Raw genomic sequence first — 23,907 nt, forward strand, 5'->3', positions numbered from 1 at the left:
TGTCAGACCTGGAAGCAACCATGCTGCCCATCAAAAGAGGACTGGATTAAAAAAATGTGGTACATATACACGATGGAATACTATGCAGCCATAAAAAAGAACAAAATCATGAATTTCACAGCAACCTGGATGGAACTAGAGTCTATAATACTGAGTGACCTCTCACAAAAACAAAGATCCAAGTATCACATGTTCTCACTCATATAATGGACCTTGAACATCCAATCTAATACTATAAGAAAACGACTGACAGTAGTGGGAAACTATGGGGCGGGAGAGGGAGATGGGATTAACGGTAGCAAATATCTGTCTGGGGATGGGGAAGCACCTCTTATCAATAGGGTGCCTGAATGAAACGTATTTGTATACCTAACCCTTAACTGTACCCCACAACAATGTTCATAATAAAGAATATTGATTATAAAAAAATATATATATATACAGAATTAAAGTATCCTAGGACTAGTGATGTTTTGAGATCACTATAAAAGCACGTGATTTTTAACGTTTGAAGTCTTTAATACTATAAGAATGTTTGATATCTCATTGCTATTCTTTGAATTCTCTATTATCTAAGCCTGTGGTTGTGATCCCTAAGGAACGCTTTTAAAAACAAGGCCAAAGGCAATGATAGCCACTGGTCAATAGCTACTTATCATGGCAAAATTATGATTATTTGTGAAAACCTGTCTAAACAACTATTTTAAACTCATTTTACTCTAGTAGTTCTCAAAACAACAGTGTCCACTCATGGAATTCTAATCATTTTTTGAACCTTGGATTTAAGCCAAGTTGTATAATACAAAGAAAATAGGATTTACAAAAGCAAAACTGTGAACTGTAGACATTTAGGGCATCTAATTTTAATTTTAAACAATATGTTCATTTGAAAAAGGGGAAATTAGACTACATTTTAGTGAAAAAAATAAAAAAATATGAAGTCATACAAAATGAACATTAGCTATGCCTGAGTGGGTTGAGATCCTGTTATTTAACAAAATCATCTTTTTTTGCAACAAAATAATCTTAATATATCTTTCATGTTACAGCATTTTCATTCTATATGTACTTGGTTAATAAAGTTGCCCATAGTGGAGTTTAAGGCATATTGAAAGATAAGAACAGTTTTCTTGACTATTTCATTGACTGGGTTAAAATTTCTGAATGATTCTAGAAGTAATTTCAATATAACTTAAATACTTTATTCTTTTATAAACAAAGGGAATGACTATTGGACTGTCAGTTCTTTATATACAGTTACCTTCAGCTGGGTGTGGCTTGAAAATTAGAGTAAATCAAAATGTTATCATAAAGGAAAGACATTGTGCTCTTAGAAAGATCCTTTGAAGAACACTTTTGATGATTTTAAAATAAATATATTAAAAAGTCATTTTTCCTTTAGTAATAGCAATGACTATTGTGGTTGTCAACTTGACTACTTGCCATGTTTCATAAGATTATGACTTTCAAGTGTAATTGTTATCCAATCTCATTAGACCGTGCATCACTCTAGATTGGTCAGTCTAGTAAAATTTACAACTATTAGAACTTTAGTTATTCAGGTAATTTTTTTATCTGTTATTTCTGCAGTGAGCTCATTTAATTTTTCTATACATTGCACCATTAAAACAAAGGGAGTCTTTTTTTTTTACTTTTAATTTTTTTTATTTTAGGATGTGGAGTGAAATTCAGGGTTAGGTATACAAATGTTTGTTATGCAGGTATCCTTGTTGATGAGGTGTGCCTCCCCTTCCCCAGGCAGATTCCCACTATTGCCATTTCTTATAGTATTATGATAATTGTTCAAGGTTCGCTTATGAGTGAGAACATGTGATACTCTGTTCTTTGTTTCTGTGAAAGATCACTCAGTATTATAGACTCTAAGTCCATCCAGGTTGCTGTGAAGTTCATGATTTTGTTCTTCTTTATGACTGTGTAATATTCCATCGTGTATATGTACCACATTTTTTTATCCAGTCCTCTTTTGATGGATAGCACAGTTGGTTCCATGTTCTTGCTACTGTGAATGATGCTGTGATAAATGTACATGTGCAGGTTATAGAGTGATTTGTGTTCTTCCAGGTATATTCCCAGTAGGTGGAATGTGGGGTTGTATGGAAGATCGATTTCTAGATCTTTTAGGAATCGCCACACTGTTTTCCATAGAGGCTGTAACAAAGGGAGTCTGAACAGACTAGCAATATTTTGATGAATTCTATAGCATGTTGCAAAAATTTCCAAGACACAGACTTCTATGAATACATTATCTTAGCAAAAATACAACGTGTTTATTTGTTGTTTTTCCTCTAAAAAAGAAAATCATACTGCATTTGTGATCTCCTTAACAAAGATTAGATGGATTAAAATAATAAATATCATTATTGCTTTAAAATTGTCATATATTTAACATTACAGAAGCAGCATGATTGTGGCCATATGAATCAGTGATGAAATTTAGCAGCATGAATTTGGGAGCAAGAGCCTAACAGTCTGTTTGATGGGGAAAAAAAAAAGTTAGCTTTACGTTTCTCATATTTTTTGATGGTTCCATTACCTACAACCCTGTTTTTATATTAGAAGAGGTAAACTGCCAACACTTGAGCACAATGGTAGCTGTCAAATTTCTGTACAGGAAGAGTTTAGGGATTTGACTTCCTGCTTCAGTTTCATAACAGACAGCCACATGGGTTTAGTGGCTGGCTTATTTGGGAGATGGGCTAATGGAGGTTATAGAGGGCTAAAGCCACGCTTTAGCACCACCATTCCTTGTAGTTTCAATCATTTTAGCTGTTTCAAATTATAGAGTTATTTTCTGAAGAAAGCAAAAGTAAATCTTCTGTACTAAGAAAGCAAATAGTATTTTTTAAATGAGGCCGGAGACAAAGCTAACGTACTTAAAAGACCACATCTTTGATTTTCTTTAATTATGTGTATGCAAATGGTTGCTACTGTTGTACAATTTTCTTTTTTCTTTTTTTTTTTTTGAGTTGGAGTCTCACTCTGTCGCCCAGACTTGAGTGTAGTGGCCACTCCCGGCCACCGCAGTCTCGACCTGCTGGGTTCCGGCGACCCTTCCACCTCAGCCTTCCAAGTAGCCAGAATTACAAGCGTGCGCTACCACGCCCGGCTGATTTTTTGATTTATTGTAGAGATGAGGTCTCGCTGCTCAGGCGGGTTTCGAACCAGCGGGCTCAGGCAATCCACTCACCTCAGCCTCCCAAAGGCTCGGGATTACAGGCTGAGCCACAGACCCCGGCTATGTTGTGCAACTTTCAAATGGCTCATTCCTAGTCCTCACAGCAGTCTTAGCAGGAGTTTTTATATGGCGACCTGTTTAGCAATTGAAGTTAACCTTAGGTGCTTTAAAGCTGAATTGAAGAAATATCTAAATTTTATCATGTTTTGGGAGAAATGTATGATATTCTTCAAATTAGTGAGATTTTACTATATATTTTATTCCAGTGCTGCTGTAGGTACTTGGTAAAGGAGTAATTAATGTTGCACATTAGGTAAGAAGGAGCAATTGATTTTTGGTTCTATTTGGCTTATCTTTTCTGCTTAAGTGCTGATATTTAATTTGTAGGGAAACTGCTAAACAGGTCTATATTTTTATGTTTATCCTCTTCCTTGAACTAATGAAATAAACACATATATTGATTTCAGAATGGGCTTTATTAATGTAGTTAATATGCCTTACTAATGTTATTCCATGTACTTGGATTAGTACCGTTATTGTTTATGAATCAACATTTTTATTTCAGTTCAAAAGAATATAGAAGCTTCAGAAGAAAAGAAGACAGTTCCTACAAAGAAGAAAGTGAAAGAATTGAGAGTTTTTGATCCCAAAACAGCCCAGAATCTGTGTATGTAATATTTACTGTGTGGGAAATGGTGGCGGTAGTGGTAGTTGGTGAGTGTATTTAAACAAAGTTGTGACTTCTTTGAACTGATGCTAAATATTTATATAAATTTATAATATTTATATATTTAGCATCTACTATTCTGTGTAAACATGATTTGGGGTACCTTTTTACCACTTAACCAGTATGGAGAAAATTATAATTTAACTTTGGTCAGGCCAGATGAAATTTATGAATAATAAAACTCTGAAAAATATTGATAATAAAACACTATTAGAGGACATGGTGAAACATAAGGCAGAATTGAAAAAAGTGTTTTGTTTTTCCTTCTGCCTAGCCCTTGGATTGATATTTTTAAAGTATTCATTGGAAACATTGGACAGATCCTTTTACTGCTACTCCTTTAAAGCAATTGTGTATGATCTAGTTAAATTGTTTACCACTGCACTTTAAAACTGGTTAGTGAAGCTTGAAGCCTTTACAAACCAGTCAAGCCATTAAGTATGCTTTTGCTAGTAGCTGGACAGTTAAACCCATCTTCATTTTAATAGGTCTTTAAGTTTTACTTTGACTTGTTCTTCCTTGTGAGTTAAACTCAGAATTATTTCTGTCACTACAGTAGATTGTGTTTAGATTCTGATGATACTAAAACACCACGCCTGAGAAATTTCAGAACATCAAGCATTTCTAATTGCACAGACGAATACCGTGGGAGTTTATTTTGTTAAAGAATGTGGTATAGGGAACCAGATTAAAATAAACAACTCATCATTCATGTGTCAGTGGAAATGTTGCTGTCAGAAAAGCAATTTGACTAATAACTGTTCTCAATGTGTACATTTCTTGCCTGATAGTATATTTTCTTTTTTTTAGTATATTTTCTTGATAAAGTTGATGTTTAGTATTTACCAAAAAAACCACTCATTATGATCTTAATTGCTGGCTGATATTTGCCAAAATTATTAATTTAGATTGTAGAGATCTCATTTGGTATTTATGTATGGGTAATCATTTGCCTACGGTGAAGAATTTTTTTTTTTTGTATGTGTGAAGGCATATAGACCTTTTCATGAAGAAAAAAAAATCTTGAAAATATATTCGGGTTCCAGTGATAAGAACAAATCTATGTTCTTTTAAAAGTATGTTTAATGGAGATTAAAGTGGAATATGTTGCTGAAAAATAACTTCTGAGTAATTGTGAGTTATTCTCGGTATAATTGGTTGAATTATTTTGATATGATATGTGTCCAATTAAGAAAAAGGTGACACGGGAAATTGTGATTTAATAAATAAAGCAACTAATAGTGTACCACAGAAATGTCAGTAGGAATACAGAGCACATTGATGATTCAAGCACTTTCATTTTGTTCTTATATTGGAGAATTGCAAAGTAGATGGATATAATTTTTTTTAATTTGGTTACTTTGTCATTCCTGAGAAATACTGTGTTGGATGCATCTGACAATCTCTATACTTAATTTTTCACTGAACTAAAAGTCCAACTTAAAATAAAATCTCTAAGTTTTCATGGGTCATTTTGTATCAGCCTGGTCTAAAATTCATAAGCATGTAGTCATGAGTGCTATTAGTAAGAGTTGTATTTTGTATAGAAATATATGTGCTGTAAAGATTAGAGCCTGAGACAATAGACTATTTTTTTTCTAGATAAAGTAATCCATTAAATGTAGCAGCTTTTCCTTTAATAATTCTTTTAATTAGTATTAGTAACCAAAATTTCATATTTTGAAGTCTATGAAATGGGAATCAGGTATTTATTAGGACTTTTAAATGTTGATGCTCTTCTATTTTTAATAAAATCAAATTTTATTTTAGCTATCTTTCTGGGATCATATCGCATGCCATATGAAGATATAAGAAACATTATTTTAGAAGTTAATGAGGACATGTTGACTGAGGCCTTAATTCAGGTAACTTGGCTGTTTTTCTTTTTAAATTCATTTTTACAGGTATTTTTGGATTTTTAGTTTGGTCCCTTCTCAGTGTATTTGTGAGAAAATGCTCTTGTATATTTGGATAATGGTATTGGTAGGGTCTGGCTGTGTTGATAGTAAGAGGACTCAACATAGAAGATCTAGGTTCTAATTCTGCTTCTGCCATTTATTAGATATATATCCTTTAAAATATAAGCATATGCATACATAGACATATTCTCCATCATTGACTATATATAAAGTTACATATATTTTATAGTTAAAATTACTCCATTAAGCAGATATTGTTGTTACCATTTTATAGATGAAAAGCTGAGAGGTCAGTAGATTAAATAGCTTGCTCAAGCTTAATGAGTACTTAACATACCTGCTGTTAAGTTGGGTACTTAACGTGTACCCAATTTTGTTTTGGTCCTTAACATGTGTTGGGGATCATGTCCAATCTTTTATGTATTTATCTGACTTCTACAACAACCCTATGAGAGAAGCACTGTTGTCATCATTTTATAAATAAGGAAACTAAGGTTTAGAGACATTGCCCAATGTTACATAGCGTATAAGGGGCAGAGTGGCAGAGATGGGATTCAAAACAAGGTCTATGTTGACTCTAGAGCCATTGTATTATTCTGTCTCCTGTGGGTAAACTATTTAAGCTTTCTTAACCTCTATTTCTTTATCTGAAATATCAGAGCCATTGTGAGGATTAAACCAAATAAAGTTCTTTGAATAATAAAGCATTATACAAATCTAACATATTATTTGAATTATTGGTATGTTTGGCCCTGTCTGGTTTAATATTTGGAAGGAAGTGCTAGAAATTTTTTTTTTTTTTTGTCAAAGGGTATAGTCGGTGTAGTTTTTTTTTTTTTCTCTTGTTGTCTTTTGTTTTTGAGTCATGCAATTGGTTTTGATGTTAAGAAGACATCAAGTAGTTTATGCTGTAGCTTTAACAATTTTGCCATATCCCCTCAGATTCTCTCAAGCTCAGAGAACTTGTGTTTATCATTTGAACAAGCCATGTCGCTGCAGAAGCTCCTCTGTTTTGGATTGCAGGCTTGCATCACAGTTTATCTCATGCATATGTTTTCAATATAGGCATGATTTTTTTATAGGACTAAGGTTTAATGAGTGTATACAGAGTTTTTACTATCATGGCATGCCAATATCAATAAAAGTTACAGTTTGATAAGAAATCCTCTTATGGAAAAATTTTAGAAAAAAAAGTATTTCTCTGTTCAAAAATGCAAGTTGAGGGGAGTTGAACACATTTGTCCTACCCTTCTTAGTCCCACAGTCGTTAGTAAAATAATCAGAATGAGCAAGACATGAAACCAAAATGTGATTTATTTCTTCTTTTTTCAGTTGAAGGGTTTAATTTCAAAATCCAATAAAGCAAGTAAACTTGTGACTGCTCAACAATTGAAGCTTTCTAATCTTTCCTGTTTAACTTTTGAAGAGTTAATTGATATAGCCATAATTTTACCCATTAAAACAGTGTACGAGTAGTGTTTCTTTCACATGCCTTGGTAAATAGAAAAGAATGTAAATATGCAGAATGGCACTGTGATATTTATTAGCTAGAAACATTTTTGAAGCTATATTTCAAACTCTTTGGGGAAGATAGTTCAGAAACAGAGCATCTTACCTGTGAATTTCCCTTGTGTGTGGTGGTCTTTAAAAATGTACATATAGAAATTTGCTACCTGGAATTCTTTTGTTGTTTTACTTTATATTGTAGCATAAAAAATATATGTATTTGTTTCTCCCTTTAAACTGGGGAAATCTGGTCCAGTATGGAGGAATGAATTGCTTACAGTTTGGAGGTGGCAGTAAATTATGTCTAAATTCTTGAATTTGCTGGTTTAATCTTATCCACTATGCAGTCAAAATGTCCTGTAAAAGCATATTATGATGCAAAATCTTGAATTGTGACCTGGGAAGGTGAGTGAAGGAGAATCACAAAGTGTAGCTCCTGCAAGGCTATTTTGTACTTCCGCCTCCATACATTTCCTATCTGCTGTATATGGGTTGACCTGAACTTGTCTTGTCTCTTCTTATTTCCTAGACTTTATCTTTTTCTCTTTTTGATATATCTGTGCTTTTAACCCCTTTCCTCCTTTATCCTACCAATTTTTTTGCCTTCTGTTTGTTTCATACCTTCTATTTGCTGAGAACTTTTTTTGACAACCAACTTGCTTTCTTTCTCTGCACCATACACTCTAAAGTTTCTTCTCTTTCCTTGCTAAAAGCTCATTTTATTAGTTTTGCTTATAGAAAGAAAACAGTTTAACTGTGATATAATATGCATAATTGGAACTGTGCTACTTGGGTACAAGGCACAAATGGTGAATAGCTCACCTGAGTTATTAAGGTTAGTATTGTTTTTATCTAGACAAATCAAATGTCTGAGTATCTTCTGATAAGGAGGATGCCCCTGGGTTGAAACAATTATATGATTTTCCAGCCCCCCAAAGGAGACAACTTTACTCAATCAGGAGAAAAGACTAGAACCACCAGCACCTCTTTCCCCTCCCATTCCAGAAACATTTACTTCAGCGATGCAAAAGTAGCATCAATTTGTCACTCACATGAGCTGTTTACAATTTATGTCTAATTACCGTGTAGCACATCGATAATGCGTGGCATTAAATATGTATCATCAGATTAACTTTGTGGTAAGTTCTATTTGATTATAGTGCTAAACTCCATCCATGCATAATCACAGTTTGTTGCTCATGTAGCATGGTTTTCTCCTCATAACAACAAAAAACAATTAAGGATATATCACTTCCCAGAGACTTGAATTAACACCAGTATTATTTCTTCGAGTATGGGTCAATAGGCTCTTCCTTGCCAGACAACTAATAGATTTTAGTTATTTGGCAGGATAATTGTCTTGCTAGAAAAAAATTACTTTTATTTAATCAGCAATATCAAGCTCAAATTTTAAGGTTACTAATAAAAATACTATTTAAAAAATTATTTCAAAATATCTAAATTTAAGTGAGAAATTGAGTTTTCTATGTGGGAGAAATTGAAATGTCCTAAAATACTTAGAGTAACACATAGAAACATGTAAAAGTACACTATATTCTGAAGTTGTTTTGAAAAGCTCTTAATATGTGCAGTTATCAAGTAATGTATACTAAATTTAGGTGTTCTTAGAATTATTATTCCAGCTTTGAAAATCTTTTTCAGTATAATTTAATCTGATCTATTGAGAGAAAAATCTAAGACCGGTCAGTGATTTTAGGATATTAGTGGTACAACAGCAGTATCTGTAGACACTCTTACATATCGAGCATTGACAAAGAAATGAAACTAGAAGTTTGAAAAAAAGTGATTCAAGTGTTCAGGGAAAAACAGAAGTATGTTCTATTTGAAATCATTAGTGCATGCAAATGATTCTTAAATGCTGAGAAAATACCATTTTTATAGATAATTTATACTCATATTCACAATACCTACATGTAAAAAAGTGATCAACATAAAAGAGTACATATACTGTTACTGCAGAATCATTTGCAAAGATGTGATAAAACAGGGGCTGATAACTAGGGTTTCATAGCCCCCTTTGGGGATCTATGGAGATAATTCAAGGAATCCTGAACTTAGATGTGAAAAATACATTTTTATGTTCTTTAAGTTCTAATTAGTATTTAGTATATCATTTAATTACAAATGTAGGCAACAGACCAAAGTAGTATTAGCAATACCTCTAACTTTTTGACTCATAGAAATAATAAACGTTTTCCTATTTTAGTTACAGTTGTGGTAGACATCTTGAAACATTATTTATAATCATTAATGCTTTGAAATTACAGTACTTATTACAGCTGCCACTAGACGGTTTTTAATGCATTAATCAAGCACATCTGTTATTATATCACAATTTATTTTTGTACATATGTTGATAACTATTTCAATCTAATTAGGTTTCTTCTATAGTCATGTGCTTTTTATTTTATTCTGAGAGGAATTCAAAAGCTGGTTTGAAATGGGTCTGTGGTGCAAAAAAGAAGTTTAGAAACTGGTACAGCTCACAGAAGGGAAGCTGTAGCTTAGAGTGGGCTGTGGTTATGGTAGTCTTCCTCAAAGAAGTGTACTGGACTTTGAAACTCTAGTCGGATTCAGTTAGAGAGGGCTAGGAAAAAGGAATGATAGACAAAGATTTGATGAATATAAAGGATAATTTATTTTTCCAGTATAGCTCAGAAGTCATATAGGATGACAGTGAGAAAGAACATATAAAAAATTAGTAGATTGGATGGAGTCATATTGTAGAGGCACAGAGATCACAAACTACTAACTCACAGGTTCTCATGTGCAAGTTCAGTCTCTTTCTCTCTCTCTCTCTCAACTATGTTTTTCTTTGAACTTTTATGGTGCCTAAATGATACAATTTTAATGTCACACACTCCATTTTGCCACAGGTCCCACCACTCTCTACTGCACTTTACTTACTCTGACTCATTTCTATTCTCTATATGCGTCAGGTGTGTTGATCCCTTGTAGATAACTTGAATGTCAACCTATTGAGTTTGACCATGGTTAAATTATACATTCAATAAAGTTACTCTAGCTGCAGTATAATAAATGACTTGATGTAAAGATACTAGGCATCGGAAGATAACTGAAATTTCAAGTATAAGGTATCATGAGGCACTGAAATACGTTGTGGGTAGGAAAATAGGGAATGTGGGTAAATAAGTTTTTTTAAAAAATGATTAACTGAAAAATCCCAGGGTTAGAATCATTGTACCACTGACAAAAAGAGGCAAATCTGGTAGGAGAAAAAATACTTCCAGGACAGAGAAGAAACATTTTATGGATAACATTATATTAGAATATGTACTGGAATTCAGAATAGAGGCCAGGATTGAAATTAAGGATTTTTGGAGTTGTTCCAAAAAAGTGATTTTTGGAGTATGAGAACAATGAAGTTCTTGAGGTTCCTAGTGAAAAAAGCAACAAATGGAAAGTTAAAGATTGCATTTCTAAGGACTATACAAGTTGAGGGAAAGGGTGGTATTAGAAAAACCAGAGCAAAAGGAGTCAGTATATCAGGACAATGGCTACCATGCTAGGATGTATCACAAAAGCCAACACAGGAGAGTTTTAAGGAATGAGAAATAAAAGAATGAGACTGGAGGAAGAGATGCTTCTTTTGATATCCCAAATTACAGTGAGTAATTTAAGTAGTTTTTATTATTAGTACTATTTTTGCAATTCTTTCTTAAAACAATCTACACTACATGCCAGGCACCTATATTCCTTAAGCACATGTTCTATTCATTCATGATCTTTTGGTCTCTGTCTTCCTTACTTTTAAGAGACATATGAATTCCTGCTAAGCATACAGCTGGCTGATTGTCTTGTTTATTGCTCTTCCTCCAGTTGCTTCATTTTCTTTGACCTTTCCTTCTTTCCTTCCCTCTTTCCCTCCTCCTTTCCTGCTACATCCTTCTACTTCCTTCCTTCCTTTCCTCTCTTCCTTCTTCCCTTCCTCCCTTCCTCCCTTCCCCCTTAATAATACCTCACATAGGCCAGGCTCAGTGGCTCAGACTGTAATCCCAGTACTTTGAAAGGCCGAGGCAAGAGGATTGCTTGAACCCAGGAGTTGGGGACCAACCTAGGCAACATAGTGAGACCTCTTCTCTACAATAATTTAAAAAATTAGCCAGGCGTGGTAGCGCGCTCCTACAGTTCCGGCTACTTGGAAGGCTGAGGCAGATGATCGCCAGAGCCCAGAAGTTGACACTGGGGTGGCTGTGAGTGTGCCACTGCACTCCAGCCTGGGTGATGGAGTGAGACTCTGTCTCAAAAAATAAAAAAATAATAATAATACTGCAGGTGAAATACTGCTCTAGTGTACTCCCTTCATACCCAGAAACTATAGAAATACCCCTGTAGATGTCTCTTTGCAATACATGCATGGGAATATTCCAGCTTGCATCCACTCTCCTTCCCCCTATCCCCGCCAATAATTTCCACATATGCTGGCTGTATGACTTTACTGAAACCCATTTGAATATCCAGCACTGTGCCCAATGTGTAGAGTCTATAGGTTGTCACATGATTATGTGTTCCCAAATGTGATTTTACATCTTGAAACAGATTTTATGATCTATATTACTTAGTATTAGGTTCTGACAAAATTATGAGAATGAAACAAAGGTCATCTAATCCATTCCCCTGATTCCAGGCAATGTACACCCAAGTCATTAAAGACAGATGGGTATCTATTGATTTCTGCAGGGAAAAAAGATTCTTCAACTTCCTTCAATTAACCAGTTCTAGAGTATAATTATTCTTATAGTCAGGAAGTTCATGCATGTGTAATAGTGGAGCTCGTTTTTGTCTCCTCAATCCATCTTTGTAATCATTGATCTATTTACACGGCTATCGACCATCTGTATTTTATGCAGGCTTGTGAGTCTGCATGTGCCTGTGCACTTTACAAGGGTTGATGACTTTAGAAGACTACAAGTATATCAATTAAGGCCATAATGGCATTAGTATTGTAAAATTTGAGAACATTTTTTTCTCTTATATAACAACTTGTATTCACCACATTCATTTATGTAATTCTTTAGGGAAAATGAAATATTAGCAATGACAGTAACAATCATAAAACATTTCTTTCTCATTTCTCATAATGGTGGAATAAATAATTATTTTATGGCCTGCCTTTGCAATCTAAAAATACTGTTATCCATGAGCTGCTATTCTTTTTTTATCTTTTGCTTTTAACTGGTTGAGTGATTTTTTAAAATTGTTTTTCTTCTCTTTCTTGACTGAAGTTTTCTTTGACCCTTGTTTGCGATTTTCAGTCTATTGTTGAAATCATACTTATTCCAAGCAAATGTTATGGCTATTTATTTTTATTCCTTCTGTCTCTTGTTGATTGATAGCAGTATTTAATTTGTTGCCATCACTAGTTGTATTTTTTATAGGAAAGAAAAGGTAGCTTTAAACAATTAATATTATCTTGTACTAATTTGATTGTGAAAAATATTTTTAAATACAAAGAAAATTGAGCCTATTTATGTATACTTTGAACAAAACATAGGTCTTATTTAGTAGTTGAGCAAGATGTTGCCTCAAAGATCATATTTTCTGCTCCCTTACATGCGTTAAGCCATGGTAGAACTTCATTCAATTTGGGTTCTTTCATACCATAGACCCCTTGGGTCTATTGAAGTGATGTGATGGTCTGGGTAGACCAGGAATTCCCTTGCAGGTGTAGAAGTTGGAAAATACCCTCTTTTTTTTCACTTAACCATCTAGAACCCTGAACTAGGAAATGAAAAGCAAGGTTATACTATAACCTCTACTCTAACTTGTAGCCATGAGGCCACTTCTAGACAAAAAGCAGTAGTACCTCAGCCTGAGAGAAACAGGATACAGAGAAGTCAGGCTCCAATGTTCTTGATGGAATTAGCAGAGAGAGATGGAGAACAATTACAGTTTTTCCCCCTACTGGCTCTCTACTCATTTTTGTATAATTTGCTTTAAATCCAGATTATTGGTTAGTCATATATTTAATGTAACACTTTTGCAATGGATTATATCTATAAAACCACTTCTTCTCTGTTATGTATTAAGGAGGTAATCAAAACCTTTCTTTCTATACACAAGGAATAAATCTTTATGTACCATATGCTTTTTTGCAAGATTCTGTTGTAATTCTAATTTCCCATGTAATGTAGCAATGTACTTAGTCATCAAATTTATGAAAGACATATGATAGTTAAAGTATAATTTAACATAATATAGTAAAATTAACATTCTATGGCTCACTTTAACCTAGTATAATATAGAAATAACAATGATATTTTAACTAATCTTTTTAAAAGTATTTTAGGGAGGTAGTCAGGAAAGAGGTAGTCACAAGGGAGATTTATTTCTCCCCCCCCAACTCTATTTCTTAAACTCACTGGTAGATACATTGATTGTCCTATATATACATTTTTGTATGTCTTAAATATTACATAATGAATACATTTAAAATATTTGGCGAGTGCTAAAAGCATATGCTTAAGGTAGGCTTTCTCAACATTGTCGCAATTGACCGTTTAGGCTCTAAAATTTGGGGGGGAGTTTTGTCCTATTTATTGTGGGGTATATATCAGTATCCCTGGCCTCCATCCACTAGATGCTAGTAGCAGCCCCACCACCAATTCTGACGATTAAAAAATGCCTCTAGACTTTGACAAATGTCCACTGGGAAGCAAAATTGTCCCTAGTTGAGAATCACTGTTTGAAGAATTGCTTTTATTTCCAAAATATAGGCAGTAAAGTTTCAGAATTTGATAAGCTTCCAATCATTTTCTTTTATTGTCTCTGTTCATCACAAACTTCATGACAGAGGTTTTGGACATTTGATTTATAATAGGCCAAAACAAAACTTGATGCCAAGAGTTTAAAAAAATTTATATCCCAGGAATGTACTCACGTACTCAATTCTCTTTGCATGCTGGAAAGAGAACTGTAGCCATCAGAGAGACACATATAATTGAATTACAGTAGAAGTAGTCAGTGTCCCCTAGATAAAGAAAGCTAAGGAATGATCTAGCAGGAGCTGCTTTGGGGGACTGTGATAGGTGAGAATGAGGACTTCATAATGTCATCCAAACCTTTTAACATTTATAACTATTTAATATATATATATATGTTAAAATGTTATGTTGTACACCACAAATATATATTTGTCAATTTTAATATTCCACTCAAATAAATGAAACAAAACTGTATCCATTAATTGTTTCTAACAACTTAATGTGTTGTTGAATTTATGTTATTATGTTATTCATGTCTTCTTTTAGTGTTGTCAAATTTAGCTTTCATTGTTTGTACTATTATTAAACACTAAGATAAGATTGTCATAATTAGAGGTCCTTAGGGCAAATGATCTGAAATGTTTTAGATAGGTACCTGGTGTTTTGGTGTATGCATATTATTTGTTTAGAATTGGATAATATTAGAATCATAGATTCTATATTTAGAATCATTTAACATATCTGAGAACATATTAGAAATCATGGATATATAAAATCATCAACATCTAATATGAATGAAATAGTATTTTTTACTTGGAGTATTAGTAGACAATACTTTGTAGAAATCAAAGTATCTGATAGTAGTAAAATGACCTTTTCTAAAGGTTTGGTGGTAGAAAAAATTGTCATATTAAAGAATTAATTAGGGATGATGTGGTTCACTCAGAATAATTAGTTGGAATTTAGTATCATCTTTGGGCATTTGTTCTAATAACCAATTGCAAGATATAATAAATATTTAGGGACAAACAAGCTTAGGTAGCAGTGCTAAAGTATGGTTTCAAGAGTGTTTTCAGCTGACCAGAAGTAGGAGGATGAGATTAGTATATGATAGCAGGGAAAGGGAATGGGAGTAACCTGCAGAGATATGGCTTTGCAGGAAAGATTTCAAGCAGGATTCCTTCCTAAGAGTGATGAGGAATCATGGATGAATGTAGATATGATAGGGAGAATTCTACCTGATGGAATACTTGAAAGATCTTTTTTTTTCCTTCTCTTCGAATTTTGGAACCTGTCATCTATGCAGTAATTGCTAAGGTGCAACCACTCCCTTTAGTCTTACAAATGTTGTGCTCAAATTCATGTTATATACACAATAGAACACTATGTATATACCTTTAGAAAGGAGATCCTATCATTTATGATAATATGGATGAATTTGGAAGACATTATGCCAAGTGAAGTAAGTGAGGCACAGAATGACAAATACTGCATGGTCTCATATATGCAGCATGAGGAAACTAAAAAAATCGTACTTGCAGAAACAGAGAGTAAAGTGGTAGCTACCCATTCTGGAGGTTGGAGTGGGAACTGAAAACTGGGGAGATGTTGGTCAAAGGATATAAAATTTCAGTTAAATAGGTGGAATAAGTTCAGGATACCTAGTGTACAGCATGGTAATTATGGTTAGTAACAATGTATTGTATTTTTGAAAATTGATTAGAAAGTACATTTTAAATATTCTCACCATAGGACATACAAAATGGTAAGTATATGAGATAATGGATATGTTAATTAGCTTGATTTAGTCATTCCGCAATATGTATATATGTCAAAACATTATGCTGTACACCATAAATATATATTTATTAGTCAATATCTTTAGTTAAATTAGTAAATTTGACTAAATTTGTATTAGTTAATTAAAAAAAAATTTTGCCTTTGTGTCTCCATCATGGAATTATAGGCCATGAAAAGTTAAGGCTAAAATAAACTTTATAAATTACTAATTTGTTATTTCATGGCAGGAGAAACCAAGGCTTAGAGATATTTAAGTCACCTAACCAATCTGGGATCACAACTTAGTTGATAAGATGCTCAGTTTATTATTTTCTTTTATAAAATCCCCATTGTTTGATCTGTGTTTTTCCCTGCTGTGTTATGCAGGCTGGTGAGCAGTTTGGAGAATTTACTGTTGAACAGGAATAAAAAGCAGCCAAAAAACTGTTTACTAATTAAAGAGTTTGTGCAATCTCTATCATTAGAAGTCAGAGTAGAAATTAAATTATCCTTTAAAAATCTTCCAGTATTAGAAGATGTTATAAATGTCTTCATTGACATTCATTATTGTTTGTGTTGTGAAATATATAATTAAGTGCCAAGAAATAAAGATTTAATTTTACTTAATGCAATATAAGGGGCATTGAATTCTGTTCCTGCATTAATAAGCAACATTTTAGTAGAATGAAAGTATAGTTCAACTACTACTAAGGCCATCACTTATTTTATCCCTTATGAAAGATTCAGAGTGATGAAACCATTTAGTGAGTCTTTCTCACAAAGTCTTTCAGTTTTGTGAGAAAAATAAGAGTACATATTTTGGCCTTCATTTTATAATTTTTATTCAATGTATATAGCTGAATAGAGTTGAAAAATTAGTTGCTTCACAGGAAAAGCAAATAAGGTGTCTACTTTTCTTCCTTGAGTGCTGTGACTAATTGCCACATTGTCTCCTTGACGTTTCTACTCTTCAGTGGTTAATACTTACCACTCTTATTGTAGTGGGTAAAATTGTTTTGGATTTCAATCACTTATTCCTTGTATGACCTTGGACAAGTCCCTTTTTACTATTAGCCTCATATTTCTTGCCTACAGAAGGATGAAAGTGTATACTTACAAAGCCAGGATATAAAAATTAAATATGAGTGTATGCTAAAAAGCCTTGCAAACTATCAAATGCTAAACAAGTAGAACACAGATAGAAATAAGCCCTAACCTCCCACCTTTTCAGACCATTTATTTAAAGACAATTAACTCACCATTTGTGAGTTGAACTATCACTTCAAAGAGCATCCCAAATAAACCTCATATTCTTGCTTTTTTTCCCCAAATAAAGGCCTATCTTCCTTATCTCCTGGAATTGTTTATATTCCTTCTCTCTTCTCTGACCCTGACTGAGACTCATCCCAGGTCATCATGCATCCTTTCCCTGAAGATTTATGAGATCCACTCTTACTTTCCATTTCCATAGGACTGGACTAATCCTTTATCACTTCAATAGTTTTACCATTATTGTTTCCTAGCTGGTCTTTTTGTCTCTAGACTTCCTCCAATCTAGTGCATCTTACTAGGTTTTCCTTTATCCTCCATAAATTCATTTTCTTCTTTAATAAATGATAGCAGGCCAGGCGTGGTAGCTCACCCCTGTAATCCCAGTGCTTTGGGAGGCTGAGGCGGGATGATTGCTTGTGCCCAGGAGTTTGAGAGTTTGAGACCAGTCTCTACCAAAAAAATAAAATAAAATAAAAGCTGGGTGTGGTGGCATATGCCCGTAGTTAAAGCTACTCAGGAGATTGAGGTGGAAGGACCACCTGGGCCCAGGAGTTGGGAGCTGTGATGAGTTGTGATCGTGTCATTGCACTCTAGCCTGAGCAACAGAGTGAGACTCCAACTCAAAAAAAGAAGTAATAACAGTGATTGCCACCTGTTCTGTTATTTTTAAATACTGTAATGAAACTCTAGTTAATCTCTAGGGTATGGTGAATTTCTCAGTCTTTCCTTTGAATAATCTATACATGTCTTGCATTTGCTCTTCATACCTTTGCACATGTCCTTCCATTCTTTAGGTGTCATGTCTTTCAAAATATGACTTAAAGCTCACCTCCTCCTGGAAATACTCCCTACTCTTTATACCAGACTAAGCATTCTCTCCATTATTCATCTGCTCACTTCTGCTATGTTATTCAAAGTTTTTTGGAATGATTAAAATGATTTTTGCATATGATGGCAACATTCTGAACTATATCATAAACATTCCTTGTTTTGGTCATTCTTTTTAGTTCTTTTAGGTTCAGTCAGATATATAGTATAGAGTTCTATTTATGTGATAAGATTCATGTTGCATATAATATTAAAAAACAAAAATAATGGCTACTTCCAATGAAGATTTTTTTTTTATTGGTGATAAGCAGCATCGCAGATGGGGAAGCTGTTGTTTGTTATTAACTTCCCCAAATCCCATGATGAACATATAAAGTAATATAAAGACAACATATGCTAAACAGGATGCATATAACGTGAAGGTGTGTTTCCCCTTTGAACAGGAGGTATCAGAGGTCTAGAGAAGGGTTAAACTTACCCAAGGAGGAGCTTGGGGTTGTTTATCAGGCGTCCATGGTCCTTATATCCTGAACTCCTCTTATCTAATCTTACACCTACATTTCCTCAGAAAGGACAACAGGTCAAGTATCATCAAGAGGGTGAACTTTTAATGGAGGGGTAACTAGTTGGTGAAAGAGTAAGCAGTCATGTGGGAATAACTGTTTGGAGCAAGACTATATCTGAAGTAAGGCCAAGATAAACTCTGCCTAACCAACATAAAACCAGTCGTGGGATAGCAAACATATTTGTACACCATATATTGTCTTCTGTATGTTGATTAATCATCATTTTATTTTTGAGGAATTTGACATTGACATATTTTCCAGATCTTCTCAACAGATGGTCTATCCTATTGCTTTGCATTTGATGGTAGAGTGGTGGTAGAGTTTGCCTAATGAAAGTTTATAAAGAAACACGAACACATATTGCTCATAGGGAACATAAACAATCCTTAAGGATTGGAGTAAAGACTATTATTGGCTTTATATCTGTTAGAAACTTAGTGCCTCAGGTCAAATACAATTTTGTGGGTTATTTTCATAGACAATTTGGATACTGCTTCAAGGGGGAGATATTTCAAACAAAACTAGATTTGTAATTTGTTGTAGGGTTTCTTCAATCTCTGTTTAGCTAGTTCTCTCAGTTTATGACTTAAATGAATGGCTAAGAGTAAGAGTTGTTCAGGATCATCTGATTGTCTCTTGTCTTATTCTTTTTCAACTCGTTTGATGATTCTCCATGTGAAAACATATGGCATATTTGGAAAGGGTTCACAAAGAACCAACAACAATTTTTTCTTAAAATAATAAGACGGGTTTGAAATAGATGAGTTTAAGCCTTAGAGACTATTACTTAGCCTTCAGAGGAAAAGCAAATTCAGGAGTGTGTCTACAAGGCGGCCCCCCCCCCAAAAAAACCAGGAATTATCTTTTGGAGGGTGAGCCTCTTGTAGTACAGGCTTCCCTCACTAGGTAAGTATTCCAGGAACCCATGAACATCAGAGTACCAGCTACTGTTTTAAGAGACTGCGTCCAACTTCAGTGAATTTTTTTGTGGCAAACAGGTGACTGGTTCTTCTTCCATGACAATGTACCTGCCCATACCACACTGAGTGTTTAATAGTTTTGGACCAAAGATGACATGACCCCTGTGCCCCACCCTCCTTATTCACCAGATTTCACCCTGAGTGATTTTTGTTTCCCCAGATGAAAAAAGTCCTCAAAGGGTAGGTGAAACAAGCAAACAAACAAAAAACCAGCAGAAGCACTAAAAGACATCAAAATTGATGAGTTCAAAAACTTTTTTGAGAAGAGGAAAAAGTGTCTTGATAGGTATATTTCATCAGATAGAGAGTACTTTGAAGGTGACAGATGTTTAAATATGTAAGAATAAATACACAGTTTTTTATAAATAAATTTCATTTTGGGGGGTATCCTCCCTTGAATATATTGCGAATGTGAAGGTCATTATCTATATGATTATGAACAGATAAAAGATGTCCCTGACTAGCTCATCAAAAGAAATCCTTATTGAATTGGATCAGATTTTAAGGCAACAATGTGAACTCTCACAGAGTGATTCAGAATATCTGAGGACAGAAGCTTGAATTAAGTTACAGCAAAAGGTCATTTGGATACTGCTGTAATATCTGGCAGTACATGTACAGTTTAAAGCATAGAATTAATAAACAATAATCACATATACCCACATTACTATTGCCTGTGAAATTCATTGTTTACACCTTTCTCTCTAGAAGAAAACACTTCTGAATCGGGATCGTCAGCTCGATGCTTTTCTTTACAATTTTGCCACATAGGAATGTGGCCTTAAAATATATATATTGTTTTGGTTTTGCCCTTCTTTTAACTTTCTATAATTGGGATCATACTGCATACACACTCCAAAACTACATTTTTGGCTGGGCGTGATGGCTCATTCCTGTAATCCCAGCACTTTGGAGACTGAGGCAGGAGGATCACTTGAAGCCAGGAGTTTGAGATCAGCCTGGCAACATAGCAAGACCTCATCTCTACAAAAGCTAATTTAAAAAAATTAGCTGGACATTGTAGTATGAGCCTGTAGTCCTAGCTACTAAGGAGGATGGCTTGAGCCCAGGAGTTCGAGGCTGCTGTCAGCTGTGATTGCACCATGTACTCCAGCCTGGGTGACAGAGTGAGACCCTTTCTCGAAAAATAAAAAATAGCAAAATAAATACATAAAACTAAGATTTTCACATTTTTGGAATTCATCTATTTTGATATGTACAACTTTTTTTTTGCTGTGATATAGTGTTCTGTAGTGTGCGCATTCCATTATTTATTTGACCGTTATCTTCTCTTTGAACATTTGGGTTGTTTGTAGGTTTTTTAAAAAAAATTATTATTGTGGTTAGTGTTATCACTAATACTGCTAGTAAAAATAATGTTGCCATGGATATTTGTATACATGCTCTTGGTGTAAATGCTGAAAAGCTCCTCTAGATCAATATTCTAAAATTATGATTGCTGTACCAACAGCCAATAGCATCACTTGCAAACATTTTAGGAAATACAGAAACTCTGTGCCTGAACCAGACTTACTGAATTAAACCTTGGGAGTGGGGCCCAGCAATTGGTATTTAACCCTTTATATGATTCTGTAGCACACTATAGATTGAGGTAAATGCATCTTCATTACCATATAATGCCCAATTATTTTCTGATGCGTTTGTACCAATATGTCTTCATTCCAGATGAATTAAATCTTCGTTTCTAGGGATGGGATCCAGTCACCATTTTTTTTTTTAAAGCTACCCAGATTATTTTTATGTGACTACGGTATTGAAAACCATTGTTATACATCTGGAAACACTTCACATTGTAGGAATTTTATATTTTTGCTGGTATACAGACATGAAAAAATATATCTTATTTGTGTGTTCAAATGGTATTTTTCTGACTATTAATGAGGTTGAGCACCTTTGGGCCCATTTGTGAGCCACTTATAGGCCATTTGTGTTTTCTCTTCTGTAAAATGCTTGCTAGAGTCTTTTGTCCACTTTTTCTCTTATTGTATTTCTTATCTTTTTCATGTTGATTTGTATGAGTTCTTGATATATTTAGAATAGTAATTTTTTGTTGCTAATGTGTTCCAAATATTTTCCCTCGTTTTCTTTTTTTTAAAATTTTTATTTACAATTCAGGGTTAGGTATACCAATATTCATTGTGCAGGTACCCTTGTTGATGAGGTTTGACCCCTCTTTCCCAGGCAGATATCGACTACTGTCAATCCCACCTCTTTGCCCCCTCCCCGTCCCCCGCAGTTTCCGGCTACTGTCAATCCTTTTCTTATAGTATTATGGTAGTTGTTCAAGGTCCACTTATAACTGAGAACATGTGATACTCAGATCTTTGTTTCTGTGAAAGATCACTCAGTATTATAAACTCTAATTCCATCCAAGTTGCTGCGAAGTTCGTGATTTTCATCTTCTTTATGGCTGCATAATATTCCATCGTGTATATGTACCACATTTTTTTATCCAGTCCTCTTTTGATGGGCAGCACAGTTGGTTCCATGTTCTTGCTATTGTGAACAATAGCTGCGATAAACATGCGTGTGCAGGTGTCTTTTTTATAGAGTGATTTGAGTTCTTCCGGATATATTCCCAGTAGGGGGATTGCGGGGTCATATGGAAGGTTGATTTTTAGAACTTTTAGGTATCTCCACACTATTTTGCATAGAGGATATACTAGTTTGCACTCCCACCAACAGTGTAGAAGTGTTCCCTTTTTGCCACATCCTCTCCAGCATTGGATCAGAGACCTAAATGTAAAACCTCAAATTATAAGAACCTTAGAAAATGCAGGAGACACCCTTATGGAAGTTGGAACTGGCAACCAATTCCTGATCAAAACCTCAAGTGCCCATGCCATAAGAGATAAGATAGACAAGTGGGACCTCATTAAACTGACAAGCTTCTGCCAAGCCAAAAATACCATCAAGAGAGCAGAGAGACTGCCCACAGACTGGGAAAAATATTTGCCAATTCCATGTCTGACAAAGGCCTAACATCAAGGATCTACAAGGAACTCAAATGTGCTGAAAAGAAAAACAAAAAACAAAAAACAACAGCCCCATGACAAAGTGGGCAAAAGATATGAATAGACACTTCTCAAAAGAAGACATATGAGTGAGAACTTGTGGTACCCACTTCTTTGTTTCTCTGGTAGATCACTGAGTATGATAGACTCCAAATCCATCCAAGTTGCTGTGAAGTCCATAATTTTGTCCTTCTTTATGGCTGCGTAATATTCCATCATGTGTATGTACCACATTTTTAAAAATCCAGTTCAGTTTCAGTGGGCATTTCGATTGATTCCATGTTTTTGTTATTGTGAATAGAGCTGCAATAAACATATGTGCACAGATATCTTTTTTGTATAATGATTTGAGTTGCTCCATGTTTATTCCCAGAAGGATTGGGTCGTATGCGATGTTGATTTCTAGTTCTTTTAGAAATCGCCACATTGTTTTCCACAGAGGTTGAATTAGCTTGCACTCCCACCAACAGTGTGGAAGAGTTCCCTTTTCTCTACGTACTTGCCAGTATCTGTTGTTTTTTGTTTTATTAATGATGATCATTCTTACTCGAGTTAGGTAGTATCTCAATGTGGTTTTGATTTTCATTTCTCTGATAATTAGTGAGGCTGAGCACTTTTTCATGAGTCTGTTGGCTGCCCATATGTCTTCTTTTGAGAAGTGTCTATTCATGTCTTTTGCCCATTTTTTAAGGGGGCTGTTTTTACCTTTCAGCACTTTTGAGTTCCTTGTAGATCGTGGATGTTAGGCCTTTGTCAGATATACAGTTGGCAAATATTTTTTCCCGTTCTGTGGGTTGTCTCCTGTTCTCTTGATGGTTTCTTTTGCTTTGCAAAAGCTTTTCAGTTTAACGAGGTCCTACTTGTCTATCTTATCTCTTATGGCATGTGCATTTAGGGTTTTGATCAGGAATTGGTTGCCTATTCTAATTCCCATAAGGGTGTCTCCTGTGTTTGCAAGATTCTTATAGTTTGAGGTTTTACATTTAGGTCTTTGATCCATTTCGAGTCTATTTTTGTGTATGGTGATAGGTAGAGGTCCTGTTTCAGTCTCCTGCATGTGGTCAGCCAGTTTTCCCAGCACCATTTACTGAATAGGTTCTCCTCTCCCCAGTGTTTGTTGATGGAGGCTTTGTCGAAGATGACTTGATTGAGAAATTGAGGTTTTGCTTCTGGGATCTCTACCCTGTTCCATTGGCCTATATTCCTGTTCTTGAACCAATATTAGGCTGTTTTGGTTATTATAGCCTTATAGTAAAGTTTAAAGTCTGGAAGTGTGATACCTCCTGCTTTTTTTCTTTTGCTGGGATTGTTTTGGCTATTCGGGGTCATTTATGTTTCCATATTAATTTCTGT

General features: G+C 34.5%; 1 protein-coding gene across 1 annotated transcript in view; it reads left to right on the forward strand.

Annotated features, from left to right (window-relative positions):
• Positions 1-23,907, forward strand: part of DIAPH2 (diaphanous related formin 2) — a 650,570-nt gene that overhangs the window by 162,508 nt on the left and 464,155 nt on the right. Inside the window, exons 13-14 of the mRNA XM_021706787.1 lie at positions 3,762-3,863; positions 5,694-5,788. Coding sequence (XP_021562462.1) covers positions 3,762-3,863; positions 5,694-5,788 — 197 coding nt within the window. The remainder of the gene's footprint in view (positions 1-3,761; positions 3,864-5,693; positions 5,789-23,907) is intronic.

This window comes from Carlito syrichta, unplaced genomic scaffold (assembly GCF_000164805.1).
Source record: "Carlito syrichta isolate Samal-C Ts95f unplaced genomic scaffold, Tarsius_syrichta-2.0.1 Scaffold316004, whole genome shotgun sequence".
Lineage (NCBI taxonomy): Eukaryota > Metazoa > Chordata > Mammalia > Primates > Tarsiidae > Carlito > Carlito syrichta.